At 25.9% G+C, this 17,748-nt stretch overlaps 1 protein-coding gene across 4 annotated transcripts in view; it reads right to left on the reverse strand.

Annotated features, from left to right (window-relative positions):
* Positions 1 to 17,748, reverse strand: part of kibra (WW and C2 domain containing protein kibra) — a 68,073-nt gene that overhangs the window by 20,760 nt on the left and 29,565 nt on the right. For 3 of the 4 annotated variants that reach the window (XM_067270195.1, XM_067270197.1, XM_067270196.1), the window contains exons 7-12: positions 17,298 to 17,446; positions 6,895 to 7,059; positions 6,670 to 6,759; positions 5,006 to 5,758; positions 3,329 to 3,397; positions 1,443 to 1,529 (exon numbers count right to left, since the gene is read on the reverse strand). In XM_067270195.1, coding sequence (XP_067126296.1) covers positions 1,443 to 1,529; positions 3,329 to 3,397; positions 5,006 to 5,758; positions 6,670 to 6,759; positions 6,895 to 7,059; positions 17,298 to 17,446 — 1,313 coding nt within the window. The remainder of the gene's footprint in view (positions 1 to 1,442; positions 1,530 to 3,328; positions 3,398 to 5,005; positions 5,759 to 6,669; positions 6,760 to 6,894; positions 7,060 to 17,297; positions 17,447 to 17,748) is intronic. The other variant, XM_067270198.1, reaches the window with a different exon arrangement.

The raw sequence follows: 17,748 nt of genomic DNA on the forward strand, positions 1-17,748 counted from the left end.
CACCTAATATAAACAACAAGACACTCCATTTCTTACTACATTAAGACAACTTGTTAAGGTAATAAAAAGTAAAATAATATTAAAACCACTTTTTAATATTGTGAAAAATTGTCTCATATTATATATAACTACTACTAATCTGTATCAAGACAGTCAGAATATTTTTTTACATGCTACTCACAGATTATAGACAGGAAATTATGGGTACATAAAAATTATTTAAATGTAAATAAATTAAAATAATAGTGTGATCTAAATTTAAGAAAATTTTCAAAATGTTTCCAAATGAAAATTTCCAAAATCTATTACTCTATAAAGTGTTACTTAGAATGGAAAATTCTTTCAGTATATCCCAGGGGTGGGCAAGCAAGAGTTCAGTAGGAGCCAAAATGTAGGTTTTGCAAAATGCTTGGGAACCGCAATTCTGTACTGTCGTGGCAGATAGTATGGTAAGGTGCACGATTTTATTATATAATATAAAACAAATATTGAATTTTTTTTAATAAACATATTTTCACAAAATTATAAAAATAAAATTGTAAAAATAATAATAAAAAACAGAAATTAACACTTTCAGCAAGAACTGCATGTAACTCAAAAAGAGCCGCATGCAGCTCTCGATGCCACATTTGCCCTTGTCTGGTATATATATTTAATTTTATTGATAAAATGAATTTATTAGATTTAGTGTTTACAAAAAAAATTCCTACTGAAAAATTGGATGGTTTAAATTATAATTTATAAAATATTTTTAATAAGTTTATAAAATTACTAACATTTTATAAATGTATAGTTTTAAGTACAATATTACTAAATTATATTTTCAAAACTTAAAGTCAACAAGTTTATTCAAAAGAAAATTATACAAATATGTAACATCTTATAATTGCTTCATTCCATTTATTGAAGTTTTCAAATTACTTTTTAATTAATTATTTTTCAAATATTATATATATTATTTAATTTAAACTCTTAAATAATTAAGTAAAAATTTAAAAACTGTAATTAAAAAACATTTAAGAAATTAAAATACAAATTAGGAATGTTTATTTCACTTAGCAAAATTCTTGATTTAATTTATATATGTCAGAGGTATTAAAACCAAATATATTTGATCATTTCTTTTATTTTGGAATTTCAATGTTTGATTATAACAACTCAAATTTTAGTATGAAGAACTGCATTATTTTAGAATGTCAGTGATGAATTATTACTACTTAGTTGTTTAAAAATATAAGTGACTTTGATATTCAATGATGTTTTCACTTATAAAATTAATTATACTAAATATAAATACAGGTTTTACATAAATATAAAATTAAATAAAGTTATTATTCAGCAGAATTATTTTTATACATTTACTTTATTAAATAATGGAAATTTTAGAATTTTCATATTTTTCTTTTTTATATACTTTTAAAAAATATGAATAAACAACTTACACTTTATGTTGTTCAGGTACGGATAGAGCTGCTAAATTTCGAGCTCTTTCTACTCCCACATGGAGAAGACCATCTTCAGATGAATACCTTAAAACATATTTTCATTTAGTTAAATTTAAATTTTCGAATTATATAAAATTTATGTTAGTATTTTTCTTAAATTTATATTATAATACAATATAAAATCTAGTTTTATATTTCAATACAATTTATAAATTAATCTTTATTGTCATACTAGACAAGTACTGTTCATTTTTTTTTTCTTCAATTCAATATTTGTTATTTCTATAAATACAAATTGCAGATTACTATTTTTTAGTGAATAGAGAGAGCTTGCAGCCAACATTTTCATTGCAAAAACTTGTACGTCAGACGTTCAGCGAAGCTTTCCTGTAAGTCTAGAAATTTGACAGTGGCATTTGGTACGTCGAGCATGATTCCACTGATGTTCCAAATGCCATTGTCAAATTTCTAGGCTTACAGGAAGGCTGCGCTGAATGTCCGACATACACGTTTTCGCGATGAAAACATTGGCTGCAACCTCTCTATTAATAATAATTACTAAAAAATTCATAACCATTATTTCTCAATTCTATTATATTTTAGAATTTCTTAAAAATATTTGTAAAAATATAGATTTTTGAGAAGTAAAACACTTATAATACAATATACACCATATGATGATTAGGCTCAATATGATAAATTTATGTTGACCATAATAATTATTAGCATTTTTATTTCGTTTTTGCAAAAGAAATATATTTTCAACATGTTTAGAAATATTAAAATCATCTATGACAATAATATATTAGTTATAAATTCATAATTTCAGTATTTACCACTAAAAATTCCAGAATAATGATTATTAGATCTATAAACTTGTTGATGACGATCCGACTTATTTAATCTGAGGAACAAGAATTAAAGCAGTACAAAAAGAGAACAAAATTGTTTGTCTGTGTACTACACATTCACTATCACTTCAATCATATAAAATCAAAAATTCAACACATTCTTAAATATTCTTTATCAAACATTACACATGATACTGAATTTCTCAAAACTGCACATTACAATGGTTTTTTTTAATACAGTTTATTAAAAGAAACCATATTCACTCAAATAATATGTGCATATTTTTCCAAAACACTAAAAAAAAAGTTGAAATGCTCAATTATTTCAAAAAATTTGGTTTTCAAACTCCAAGGTGCTTCCAGTTACTAAGCATTTTTCTTACTTTGCTAGTGAGAAATTTTGCTTATCAACTAAATGACTTTGCTTAATATAATGACAGAATGTAATCAATAGTTATAAACATTATTATTAAGCATTTTGCATTATTAATTTTGTGAAGATGAAGATAAATAATGTAAGTTATATTTACTGAGACTAAGAATAAATAATCGTTATACCTATATTACCACTTAGTTTAAGATAATGGACTATTAGCATGTTTTCACCTTCAATTCAAATTAAACAATGTAAAAAAGTATTACTTCCATTTAATTAGCAAGTTAATTTATTTTTATCAATGTGTATTAAAATAAATTATCTGCAATTTGTAGCAGATATAAATTATTTGTATATCATCATTTAATATCGTGTGGACTTTTAAACTGAGCACCATCACATTGAATGCTACAAAACAGTGAGAGTAAAGGTTGCTATTATGTTACAACCATAAATTAGTAAAATTTATTAAATATGTAATAAATTAAATTTAACATTTAACCAGTATCTTAAAAAATGGGATGTGCAGACTATTGGAGGGTGCAGATTATTCAAGTAAATACAGTAATATAAAATACTTTCTTGATTTTGCTATGTAAGTAAGCCAGTTTTAAGTGTAACATAGTTATTAGATGAACTTTGAAATCTTATTTTACCTCAATTTCACTTGCACCTGAGCAGTTTCTAAATTCATTTCACTTAAACCAAGACAATCACCACCCAATCTGAAAAAATAGGAGAACAATTATTAAATAACAGACATAAGAAACTAAAATATAAATTTGCTTCTACAAATAAGAACACTATGCAAAATCCTCAATATATTTTTTTCATCATTTAAAACTGTTTCCCTCACTTCCTTAGAATCACCCATTCTTCCTACAATTGTGACTGTGTGAAAGATTATATAAAACATTAAGAAATTTAATATAAAATCAACATAAAATAAAATTTTAATATAGAAACATGTTGTTTAAGATAGTGTTTTGTTAGATCAAAATTTAAAAAAAAAAAATTTTTTTAGAGCCAGATACTGTTTTTAAGAAATAATTTTAATATGTTTGTTTTAAATCAACAAAGCACTGTATCAGTAATTTTATAAATTTGTTGATACTCTTTTGTTCAGTTTCATTGTCTTTATAATTTTTTAAAATAAATGAAACTGAATAAAGGAACATAGAGATTATATCAGTAAATACAAGTAGATACTCAAATTAATATCTATATAATAATTTTCAGGTACATAAAATTTAATCAAGTATTGATTAAATTTTGTATTTATAACGTCCAAGTTGAAACAACAAAAATTGACTCTGCCTATATATTATTTTATTCAAATTTTCATTGCATATTTTCTACTTCTATTATTATATTTCTACTTCCTTTTCTCTTACTTCTTTACTTTTCTTTGCTTCTTTATTCTATAATTTTAACTTTTATTCATGTTTTGTAAACAGTGTTGCTAATTTCAATATTTTAAAATAATGATAATGAAGACGATTTACAATATTGATTATTTTTATTTTCTAGGTATCTATATTTCTAAAAATTAAAATTACAAAATTTATTGAACTTCATTAGATTAAGTTATGAAATAAAATTGAGTACAATGTTATGATAAAAAATATACTGTAAATTTTTCTACCTCATCTCACTGTATGCAAAACTGTTCGATATGTGCACAGAAATTATTATGATAATATTAATGTAATATTTTTTCTTGCATAACTTCTTTCATTTCAACACATATTCTATTAACTTGAGCTCAATGTTAGCTGTTTAATTTTGTTAAATTGGCTAATTCATGAATTTCAATATAATACTTTTGATTTATTTTGTTCTATTGCACATATTGACTCTCAAAATTATTCATTTTGAAGATATATTATCTTATTTTTTGTTTCATAATGATGTAATGTCTGTAAACCTGGAAAACTTGCAAATACAACTATACCATTAAATATTAATAATCTTTTTTTTTTGAAAGAAAGACAAACTTTGATCAACTGAGCATTTCATGGTAACATAATCTTAAAAAAAAACAAGAAAAAAAATCTGTTAATAATTAACAACAATGTTGATTTCAGATTTTTGCATTAATTTATTTACAGCACACAATTTAAGCAGTTTGACAATAGATCTTAGTCAATTTTCTTCAGATTAATTGTGTTAATTTTACAAGTTAATACATTTCAAAAAACTGAACATGTTACTGTAAATAAAATTTAGCATCTCAAATTTTTATTTAAAATTAAGTATATTAAGAGATTTTGGTTAAATTATAAATAATCAATATATATATTTTTTCAATATAAAAATAATTAAAAATATACCTTTTATTTGATGCCTCAAAAACTCCACTATCTCCAGCAACTGATTCATCACTAACTGCTGCTGAAACACTTCTGTTATTTGAAATAGCTAAGCCTGTGGCTTGTAATTCATCTTGATCTGTAGATAATTCACATATGGGACTAAGTGGTGGATTACTTGTAACATCACTCCCAGAATCATAGATATTTTTAGGTAGATGAGGATCAGCTGCAGATAATGAATTAAAAGATGGCCGATTTTGATGAGATACAGCAGGTGCAGATTGTAATTGCCGAATGTTTGTATCAATAGTCATTCCCTGTTCTAAACGACATGATTCAATAAGTCCTGGTAATAATTTGAAGTCATTAAATTTTTCTTCTAATTTTTGTGACTTTTTAATTTTTTCTGTATTTGTTTGTTCGTAAGTAGGAGGTGGACCATATTCATATGGTGAAACAGGTGGTGAAATTGATGATAATGAAGATCGAGGTGAAAGTGAAGGTCCACTTTGATTTTGACCAAATGGAACAGATTGAGAATCTTCATAACCTACTAAGGAAGATGCTATACTTTGTGTGCTACCTTGCAGCAGATGACCAACTCTTTTATGAAGATCTTGAAGAGATGGATCTACAGAACATTGAGGAAGACCATAAATATCTGTAAAACTTAAACTGCTTAAAGAACCTTTGCTGCTTGCCGAAAGAGAACCAGTGCTCAAAGATCCAAGAGAACTGCTTGAAGACATTGATAATGAACTTGTAGATACACTACAGAAAAAAAATAAATAAATAAATTGATAAAAATGTTTACATGTATATTTTAAGACTAATATTGTAATTAAATTAAATATTTCAATGCTTGACATGTTTATGCTGTTAAAGGTTCATTCTTTATTTAAAATACAATAACTTCTTAAAAATTTTGTTTGATTTACCAGAGGCAAAAATTTTTATCTTTGCTTTGTTAATTAATATAAAATTTCTTATCACTACCTCTTTAAATAATAATAAGTAACTCAAAGAATAAAAATTGATTTCAAAAGATATGAAAAAAAAACTTCCAAATATATGAATGCTGAAAATAATAAATCTGTTCCTTTCATAAAGAGAATTGCAGAATATGAAATATAATGTTGAAATTGGTTTTCTTGAGCAAAAATATTTCCAATGCAAAACTTGTCATTTACTAAACCACATTACATTTCATTTCTACTTTTGCATCTCTGTTTTAGAAAGAAGTAAATTCTTTGTATTATAGTTTATATATTTTCACCATGTTTTGATAAATGCACTCTCATCAATATTTTTGAATTAAGAAAAAATATCTTGTAAATCCAAGAAAATTGACAATTTATTTAATTGAATTTCTGTTTTATAATATATTTTTGTTCTGTAATATTAATAGTTTATTTAATCAATTTCAATGTTTTAGATCTAATATTATTAAGTCTTAATAAAATCTTAATATAAAGAACAATTAAAATTGTAAAAATATGAAACTAGTACTACAGATAAATAATAATAATAGCAAAACCAAAATCTTTAAAGTTTTTTTATTATTGAAATTAATGCCTCAGATAAGAAAAATGGGAAGTAAACTACAAGATAATAACAGACTAATTCATATATATCACGAAGAATAAACAAGAAACAATAATTCAATCAAATTCAAAGTTTACCTTTTTAATTGCGATTCCAAAAATGTTGTTAATCGCATTGCATCTCTCAACTTTTGAAGAAGAACATTTTTCTGCTCATGTAATTTTAATCTGCAAATAAAATTTTATTTTACTTTCCACTTTCTAAAGTAATGCCAAACATATTCATGTAAGTATTTAGAGACAAACTCAATCAACGAACAGCAAAAAGGAAATAAGAGCCACCTTATGTTACCCATAGCTTACCTATCAGCAATAGCCCGATTTGACATCTCCATGGCATTACTGAGGTCCTGTTCTAACTTGGATATTTCATTATGAATAGAAGAAATTTCACTTTCAGATCGGCTCTTGGTGTTGATACTACGAAGTTCACGGAGGAGTTGTTCCTTCTCTTGTATCAGTAGAAGCCTAGGCCATGCAAGCAAACAAACTGAGACATGCATAGGATGCAGCAGGCAAAGACAAAGTTTAAAAGTAAATAAATTTAAGATAGTATTTTCTTTATTTGAAAGAAAACCGAATAATTTTTGCCATTTTCAGCATGCAAAATATTTTCAATAAACTGTTTATGATACACTGCATATAGTTATATTTTTCTTGTAAGAAAAAAAAAAAAAATGGAAAGAAAATACGCATTAGAGTATATAAAATATTTTTGAACCAACTTTCAACACATCATATAAATGAAATCATCTTAAAAATATCATTGAAAGAATTGTTATTATTATATTTAAACTGTAATTGTTATTAAAAGAAAAATACAAAGTAACATGCATAGTTTCAATTAATAGAATAGTTAAAAATAAACTATTTTTACATTTTAAAGGAAATTCTAACTTTCCAAATAAAAACTATTTTTTTTTTTATTTATAAAATAATAGTAATTAGAACAGATACTTTTTGCAAGTATATTTTTTTTAATTTCAAAAATTGTTTCTTCTACTGATTTCTTTAGAGTAACATAAGATTTATTTAGAGAAGAAAGAAATTTTTATAATAATTAAATTATTACAAACGATAATAAACATTTTTCTTAAACACTAACATTACAATTTCCACTGTTAAAGCTGCCATTTAAAATATTTTTGAAGATATAATTGGGAAATGGTTTGGGAGTTAAAATTTTATGGTGGAATTTTATGAAGCCAAATATGAAAACAGAATGTTTAATATAATTCAAGATAATAGACAATTGAGATATTCAGTTAATATTCAACAATTTACTTTAAATTAATATGTTCTTTGAATTCATGAATAAAATTAAATTTTTTAACATTTAAAACAATATAGATTTAGAAATAGAAACGTTTTTGATATATTCAAATATTCCTATTTCATTTTTGGTAAATATTAATGTAACTTAAATAAAGATTTATGTGACTTAATAAAATACTTATACTACTTTCTAGATATCATCTTTATTATTAATATCAATTTCTTCTCTTATTAAATTAATAACATAAAACAGAAGAAAGCTATAGTAAATATTATTAATAATGAAATTTGTTTTTGATTTATCTTTATTCACAAACACTAATTTAATAAGAGTATCAAATATACACACCAATCAAAAACCCATTATTAAGCAAATATACTCCCACAACTGCCATAAATCTAAATTAATTAATTTTGATACAAGAAGGTGCCTAATGCCACACTCTAATGCCAAATTCATTTCTAATTTATAATCATTATATCCAAATTTAGCCCATTCATTTACAGCAGTTGTGGGAGTATATAAGAGTATCCTTACCTTAGAAAAAATATAATTAAATAAATATTCATTAGAATATTTAAATACAGATTTTGTTAACATTAAGCAAAAAAACAATCTGACATAACATAAATTTTCTATGTCAAATAGTTGATATATATTTTATTAAAATCTCAGTGATATAAGGAGACATTGTGCTTTCAATATTGCCATCATATAAATAATCCAGTTTCTAATTTCATTAACTACTACTACTGGATTCAAATAGTATGATATTGGACTAGTTTCTCAAAGATCACTAGTATAAAGCCAAACCAATTGCTGTATCAGATTGCTATTGTTCATAAATTAAAATAGCCCAATTTATCAATTTTTATAAGTAATCAAATTATGTAAAAATATTTGCAATGATGGATGCTAAAAGCAAAATTAAACTTTCATTAAATCATCATTTCTATATAAAAGCTTACATATACACTGATCTAGTAAAATATTATGACTACATGCTTAAAATGCTATTGCTCTACTGCATACTGTTAAAACAGCCCAGACTCTCCAAGATAAGAACAATGAACAGTTACATAACTAGGATTTTGAGAATGGAGATTGGGCTCCGGCAAATTTTGTCTGCCAGGACAACTTGCCAAACTCCTGATCATGTTCCTCAAACTACTCCCAAACATTATGCACCTTATGGCAAAACACATTGTCCTTTTGAAAAAGGACATCTTTATCAAAGAATGTCATGCTCATGAAAGAATATACTCAGTTGACAATATTTGTAAGTGTATCTTACAAATATTGTCAACTGAGTGGTCAATATTTGTAAGATACACAAAATACAAATATTATCAAATAATGTGATCTAAGGCTTCCCAACAGAATATCCTCTAAAGCAGCAGTTTGCAACTGGTGGTCTGTGGACCATTGATTGTCCGTAGAGAAATTTGGACATTGATCAACTGAAGATTACATGAAGTATTACGAAAGAAATGCAAAATGCTTAGTTGCTTTTTTCACTCACTGGGGTTTTTTATTTGAATCTAAAACCAAATACGAAGTGACTGTTATCAATAAATAATAAATAATAAACAATAAAAATTGTGAGTGTGATTGTCGTCCTTGGTGGAAAAGTGCTAAGAATCCATAAACTTATTTCAAACAAGTAGCAATGAACTTATGCTTGCATTAATGTGTTGTTATTAACAAGCAAATTTCATATTAATATAGTAAAATTGAACTTTTATGATCATTATTCTACAGATTTTGTATCGTTTAAAAAAATTCGTGATAGTGGTCCGCGGAGTTCAAAATTGTGAGATTAATGATCTGCGAGGTCAGAAAGGTTGCAGACCGCTGCTCTACAGCATTGCATGACCTCCAACAGTGCATCCAGGTGTCAGTTCCTCTTCTAGTAAATAACACAGTGGGCCTTGTCATTCACCAAATGCAACAAAAATTGGGATTTGTCGGACCAAAAAATCTTTCACTAATCGAAGGTCCACTAGCCCATTATCAATAGCATTTAGCCACTGTCAATAATGCATTGGTGTTAGCATAAGACTCTTTGATGGGCCAATAGCTGCATAGCTTCATGTGCAACAATGTTCTGTGCACTTTGCATTGGGATACCTTTCTATTGTTTTTTTCATTAAATTCAGCTACAATTTGTACAACATTTGCCATTCTGTTGCTTTTTACAAGCTGATTCAGTTTTCACTCCCCTTTTGGTGTCAATAACATGCAATTGATCAATGTTTTGCTGATGGTTTAAGGTTTTTCCCCTTTTCAGACCATTCCCAGCAGATATTTCCATGCAGTCATGGTGAGCACCTCATCAGCCTCATTGTTTTGGAGATACTTGAAGCGTGCAATGCCATAAGGTTGTAAATGCCATTTTTCTCAAAATACATTTTATTGAAGAAATTAATTTTAAATGCAATGTTTTTTCCTACAAAAAAATATTGTGGCGATAGTGGCACTCTAAGTGGCTATATTTTGAAGATGAATTTATGTGCAAGCCACGACTTTTGGCGCGTAAAATGTTACGATTTACATTTATATCATTTTGTTATTCCAATTTGTAACGCAGTGAGTTTTTGACAGAACCGGATAACTGAATGCCGGTTTATTAATAGTTAACCTGTATCATCTTATTATTTGATATAATGATATTCGAACTTCCATTAATCTTTCAAATTTGAAGTTTTTAAATACATTTTAACTTTTATTACACTAATTAATACCTACACTAAATTAATACCTTATTGTTTATATTTTCCTTTATTTATCATAATTATATTACAATTGATAAAGATTACAGCCCAGTTCAAGTAACAAAACTGTGGGCCCAACATTGTTGAAGCCAGGAAGCAGTCACTAATAGATTATTGCTAGTTTTTAATGTTAAAATTGATATTGAATTTGTAAATTGTGTTTAATAATTTAAATGTAAGTGTTTTTGGTATTCAAAACTGTTTTTCAGCTGTAGAAACATTAATTTTATGATTGCAATTGTTTTTGACATTTACAACGTTACGGCTCTAACCCTGTTTTTAAACTTTTTTTGTTTCCTTACCATCATACTTAGGTGTTTGAAATTAAACCTAATGTTTTATTCCAAAGTGTAAATTGTTAAAATAATTTTTATAGCATTTGATTAAAGTTTGTTCATTAGAAAAAGTGTTTTTTTCTCTCTCCTGAAAAGTTTGTTTTTTGGCATTTACAACATTATGGCATTGCACGTTTCACTTGTTTCCAGCCATCTTGCCATCAGAATTTGGCCTCTGTCAAACTTACTTTGACAGAGGACAAATTCTGTCATTTTGGTTGCATTACACATTACAACTTACAGTTCTTCATGATGGTTTCTTGCTTATGAAGCAGTTGACATATGTGTGTTCAAATGGAACCTCCCAGCTTCTATCATTATGTCAAATGATATTAATATTTTGCTTGATCAGTGTAATTTGCAATATATACAGCCAAGACTGGGTAGATAAAAAGATTTTTGAGTCAATTATCAAAGTTGTAGAAACAGCTGAGTAATAAATTTAACTTCTGACCTATGGGAAATCAGTCCAACACTGTGCTGGTTGATGCAATTTAACAATCTGATAATTTCAATAAAATTATGTTATTTATCTAACAGCAAAACTGTACACAAATAAAAGATAAAAGTCTGGATAATTTAAAATATGTTAAAAAAACAATTATATGATGTACATTATACAGTAAAATATTACTGAGGATGGAAAGTAGAAAATATTAGCCAATAAATTTGAATTGCCACAATTTCTTAGTAGTACTAGACTTGTCTCAAAAGTCAATAATTTTAATTACTTAAAAATTATCAAATATAAACAAAATAATTATATTGGATAAAATAAAAAATATAGGAAAAAGAATACAAATAATCAGTCAATGCCAATTTATGGTGCCATGGCTAGCTATGTTTACAGCATATGATCCAGTTTGAAACTGTATCCTATATCTTCCACAAATAAAAGATCACAGCATATATGCAATTATTTAAATAAAATACAATAGTATGAAACTATATTAAAAAAATTTTGATATCTTTAAATAAGATAATGAGAAAATTCTGATAAAGAATAAAACAATGGAAAAATAAAATATATTAAACTATAAGTAGAGCAAATCATAGCAATATAAAATAAATTACTTGTAGGAAGTAAATAATTTCCTATGTTGATGATAAAACAAACAGAACAAACTATGCAAGAGAATGCATGGATCAACAGTAATGTCTAATGGATAATCTATTGCATATAAAAAGTGTCAAAGTAAAAAGTCAATTAGCCTCAAATCTAGTAACCATAATAGCCAATGGATTAATTTTTCTCAATCTATTTATTAATTCTAAACAGCTGCCTTACAAGAGCAAAATCCTGCAAAATCTTATGAGTCAAAATAAAAAATATATCAACCCACAATCCACATGCACTGTTTAATTTAAACTTATTTTTGAACAAATAAGATAATATATTCCAAAATATCCTGAAAACCCAATACAGTAGAGCATCGATTATCTGACCCCCGATCAACCATCACATCGGTTAACCGACCGCGTTCTAGTCGGCAAATTCAATTGTCCGCTAGTGATGTGGCACTACAATATTTGGCTATGTCTTGGCTACTTTAATATTATTTTTGTTAAATTTTTGCATGTTTTAGCTGGCAACACTGGCTCGACCATGAAAGAGAGGCCAGTATTTAAACAAGGTTTAATTTTCTACTTTGTCTTTATTTTTGTATTTATTTTGTGCAAAATAAAGAAATAACTTTTAACGATACAATAGCAATGAGTATTATTTTAAAAAAATTATAGTTAGGCTTAAGATCAATGAAAATTCAATGCAAAGTAGGTTAACAGTGATATACTAATTACATGGGATATACTAATATACTATACTAATAATGTATTTTTTCATACTTTTCGGTTATCCATTTTTTCAGTTATCCGACTAACCCCAGTCCCCAATTAAGTCCGATAATCGATTCTCTACTGTACTTATTATCTAGATTTTCTATGCTATAACTTAAAAATTAGCAGGTTAGAGATAAAATTATAACATTGCACTAGATTCTGAATTAGCAATTTCTTATGAATTTTTTTGAATGCTTTTTGTGTCTTTTGAAAATATATTTTGACAAGATATTTTAGAGTAAAAAAAAAATAATAAACATATTCTTCAAAATCTTTTTCAAAGTTACTTACTTTAACAAATAAACAAACAGATAGATAAGAAACTTTTAAATAATTTTTAAAATAATCACATATTTTTGCAAATTTTGAGAAATACTTTTACTATAAAATTATTTCAAAAATAATTATTTATATTTTTTAGATATAAAAATCTCATTAGCATTCCAGAAGAATTTCATATGAAGCTACTAGAAAATACAAGACATGATTTTCTAATCATAATTAAGTATAACACAAACTTTTTTTATGAACTACTATTTATAAAATTTAATTTGTAAATATAATATATGCAATGTTCATGATGATGATAATGGCAACAGATTCAATACATTATTTATTTGGTAACAATAAAACTGAAATTATTAATAAAACATGGTAATAAATTGCTCAATAATTTAAAACTGGCTTAAGAATCAAAACTATAACTTTATATAATTATTTTAATTTAACATAAATATAAAGTTCTTTGAAAATTATACATTACAAATTTATATTTTTGATCTGATAATTTCTGTATATGAAATAATCACTAATTCATGACAATAATAAACTTTTACTTAAAAAGATTTCTTAAAATATATTTAATAAATTAAAACAGATTTAATACTTGTACATAAGAATATAAGCAAGCAAAATTTCAAGAAATCAAAAATTGACTGCATTTACCAGACTCAACAGTCCTAACTGAATAGAGATATGGTAGCAGTAAATGATATGCATGATCATCTGCATCTACAGATCTGCTGAATGATGAATTACATGTTGGTTCAAGTGATAGTGGCACTATAATAATTTCTGCTCATTTTCACAAACTTTGTCAAATTTTTAAAGTAAAGTTGATGCAATTTAACAATAAAAGTAGAGTATTTCTGTGAAACCTTTGATAAATCAAAATGGCATAGAAAGAAGTAATTACCATTAATTTATAAAGGAAAAAATTGTGAGTATTCCTAGACTCAAAATTTATTTAAAATTACAAAAAAAACCCTAAAATAATATTAACACATAGTAAAAGCAGAAATAATATGATTACACAGCTGAAGAATACCTATCTGCATATCACATCGGGATGAAAACTCTTCATCTTACTGTTCAATTTTATATTCTTGAATGATTTTGGAAGATTCAGCTTATTTAGAATTAAGAAAACCTGAGGATTAAGAACCCAGAAGGGGTTATGAAAACATTTGTTATTTATTGCTTAGCCATACTTTGCACTGATTTTTGGTTGTAGAAAGTCTTATTTTATAAATATATTTCTACTTTATATAGGTTGTGTAAGTACAGTAGTTTCAGTAACTACTGTACTTACACTACAACTAAACACCAAAGTACTCCCTCCAGTAACCTTTAAACTATGAAATTGCATCTCTGTAAAACCAATCAAGCCATCCATGACTCCCTTTAAATTCCATGTTTGCAATATTTTCATCACCATCATCCATTTTTTTTTTCAGCTTATTGAAAAGATTGGCAGATTTCTTCTTAATTAAAAATAACTTAATGGAACAGCATGCTTCATATGCCCATCAATCCACTCAAGCAATAGACTTTCCATTTTATCATTTTACTTTTGCTAACAGATTAACAAAATAAATAAACAAAGCACATATACTCACAGATACAGTTCAAAGCTATGATGGATTGAAACTGAATATGGTTACAGGGAAGGAGCTTGGAGCCTCCACTCACTGCTCAGGTGAACAATGCCTATAAAATTCTCTTTGAAAAACAAAAGCTAAACACTATTCATAAAAGTAAAAAGCCTCTTTGGATTTCCTTAGGTTAGCAAAAAAAGATGTATTAATATAGGCCTTTTGTAAAAGCAAAGTAGCATAAAGCAAACTTTTGTAAACTGCAGAATACCCGTGTATCTGTTTTTAGTTGCTAATAAATGTTTTTTGAGTGGATTAATACTGTAGTGCACACTTTCAGATGCATAAATAATATATACATCACTTTCTGCATGAATGCAACCATCTTTCAGTTATAAGTACCCAAAGGTACCAGAAATAAATTCAGGTATTAACTGTGGCATCAAAAAACTCAACATTTTCAGAATTAATGCTACTACAGAGGGTGCTCAGCAGAAAAACAATCAAGTGTTCCAGAACAGTCAAGTCTGCTGAATGCAGCCATTGCTTTTAAGTATGTATTAAGTTAGCTATTATTTTGCTTACAATAACATTGTTTGCAAAATTTAAAGTATATGTTACAAATTAAAATTTTCTTAGTTCTAGGAATTCTTTCAGAATAATGTCTATCATATCATCACATATCTTTTCATAACCATATTTCAGCCTATTATGGAAAAATCTAATTATTGGATAAGATGAATACTGAACAAAAATGCAAGGAAGTCAATTAATCAATAAAAAAAATTTATAGTCACAAGAAAATATCAAGATTCAGAAGCATCTAAAAAATTAATTTCCATTGATCTTTTATGATATCAAGAAATATCATAAAAACATATTTAAAAAATCAGCATTAAGAAAATTTTATCATTTTTTTTATTTTGATGTATATTATTTTCATTGTAAAATTTAGACAACATTTAATAAATATTATTTTTCATTACTATGTTTTATTTAAAATTAATATTGACAAAAGAACTGTGTGAAAGTTGATAGATATTATATTTCAAAATTTTTCAAAGCTTAAAAGTATATTTATCAAAACTCTTTCAATCTTCTCTTTTAGATTTGATAAAAGAGCTGATAATGAACTTTTTATTTACAAATTAAATTTCAAAATCTTACAACTAGCAATATTTTGTTACAGTATTTTTGCAGAATGACTGGCATGCCACATATAAATGGGAGACCAGCATGCTGAAAACTCCAGGGTTACTGGCATAACAGTTAAACTGACTAAAATATAAAATTAATCAATCTAACAAAACTAGTTAATTAAATGTTTTACTGTACTGGAAAGAAAACATTCTTCCCAATACAGTAAAATATTAACATTGTAATTTGACTGACTTAAAATAAGGAAGTGTTTTCTGTTTACAAGACAATAAAACAATTAATGATTTATCAATGTTAATAGTAATAGTTGTTAATCAGTGTAGGCTACACTGACCATCTACCCTAACCTTAAAAATAACACATTTCTCTCGAATTTCAAACAAAACTGATGTTAATTGATGTAAGTTGAGATAATTTCTTAATTTCTTAATGATGTAAGTTTCTTAATTAAATTTATTATGTTTATTTTTTGAGTTTTTGAATAAAATTACAAAAAACATACTTTCAAAATTCCATGAGTATGTTACATTGTTAGAAAGAGGACAAAATGAAATTAAAGATATAATTGTAGTTTTTGATATTACATCAAAAACTACAATTTCAGCTGACAATTTCACAGTTTTAGAATAAAAATTTTTTTATTTTTTATTATTATTTTTTTTTAATGTGCCCTCTAGATAAGGATGTATAACCTCACTTAAACCAGCATTCCCTGGGCTAAACTGGCATTCCTTACAGAAATATCTGATTTCTTGGTCTCCCAGATACACTGACATGCTGTACAATCCATGAAAATACAGTAGTATTACATAAGTATAATGCAAAGGATGAAACAACTATATTCTCAAATTTTAAGTTTAAAATAAACACACAAGCACAAAGACAGAGGGGGAGAGGGATAGAAACACTAGATGAGATATGTAATTGTTTCATCCATGTTTATTGTTTATATAATTATTAAACAAGCAGTAAATGTTTAAAAACATTTTATTTGCAAAATTTTGATAAATATTTATTTTAAAATAATGAAACTTTCTGAGAAAAATACAATTCCAATTATAAATAAATTGGAACCTAAATTTTAAGTATACACTAAATAGCAAACAAATTAGTTTATTTTATTTCAAAATACAGTATAAACATTTCTAAAATTCTAGAATTTTCTGAATTTATTAGTGTTATTTCTGTTTTAAGTAATAATTAAATTAATTAAAGCAAGATTTTTAAAAATCTGTTACATTAAAAATGTATACATACACAAAAAATAATAATAATAATAATAATAGTCACTGTAAAAAATTTATAATCAAAATAATTTAATTTATGTACATTATTTAAATAATAAAGAGTAAAATAATTTCAGAAATTATTTTAATGTCCAGATTTGAAAGAGTTTTCAGTGGATAATAATATAAAAAAATTTCAAGTTTCAAATATTTTGTTACTCTACCTGTCCTTATCTGATTCAACTTGACCAGGGGCCATTTTGTCTTCAAGATCAGCTAGTTCTTGTTGGATCTTGTGAACTTGTTTTCTAGCTTCATCATATTGTAACCTCATACGAGCCATTTCTGCCAAACGTGCACCAACACGTCCAATCTAAATAAGTAATGCTAATATTAATAAATTTTCCAAACTAAGAAGCTATTAAATTTAAGTCAATATAATAAATATAATCAATCAACTACTAGAAAAGAAACTGTCACAATAAATTCTTTGTTATTAAAAAAACAAAACATCCTAAACTTTAATAATACTGTAGTATTATTCAGATTTTCAGCATTTTATAGAAGAATGAAAACGTTATATAATTCCAAATAATATAAATGAATAAAAACTAAGAAATTGCTGCCTAAGAATAATCAGAGAAACAAACTGTTAAACATACAAGAAAGTAATTT

The sequence above is a fragment of the Centruroides vittatus genome, unplaced genomic scaffold (genome assembly GCF_030686945.1).
Source record: "Centruroides vittatus isolate TY-2023 unplaced genomic scaffold, ASM3068694v2 contig_364, whole genome shotgun sequence".
Classification (NCBI taxonomy): Eukaryota; Metazoa; Arthropoda; class Arachnida; order Scorpiones; family Buthidae; genus Centruroides; species Centruroides vittatus.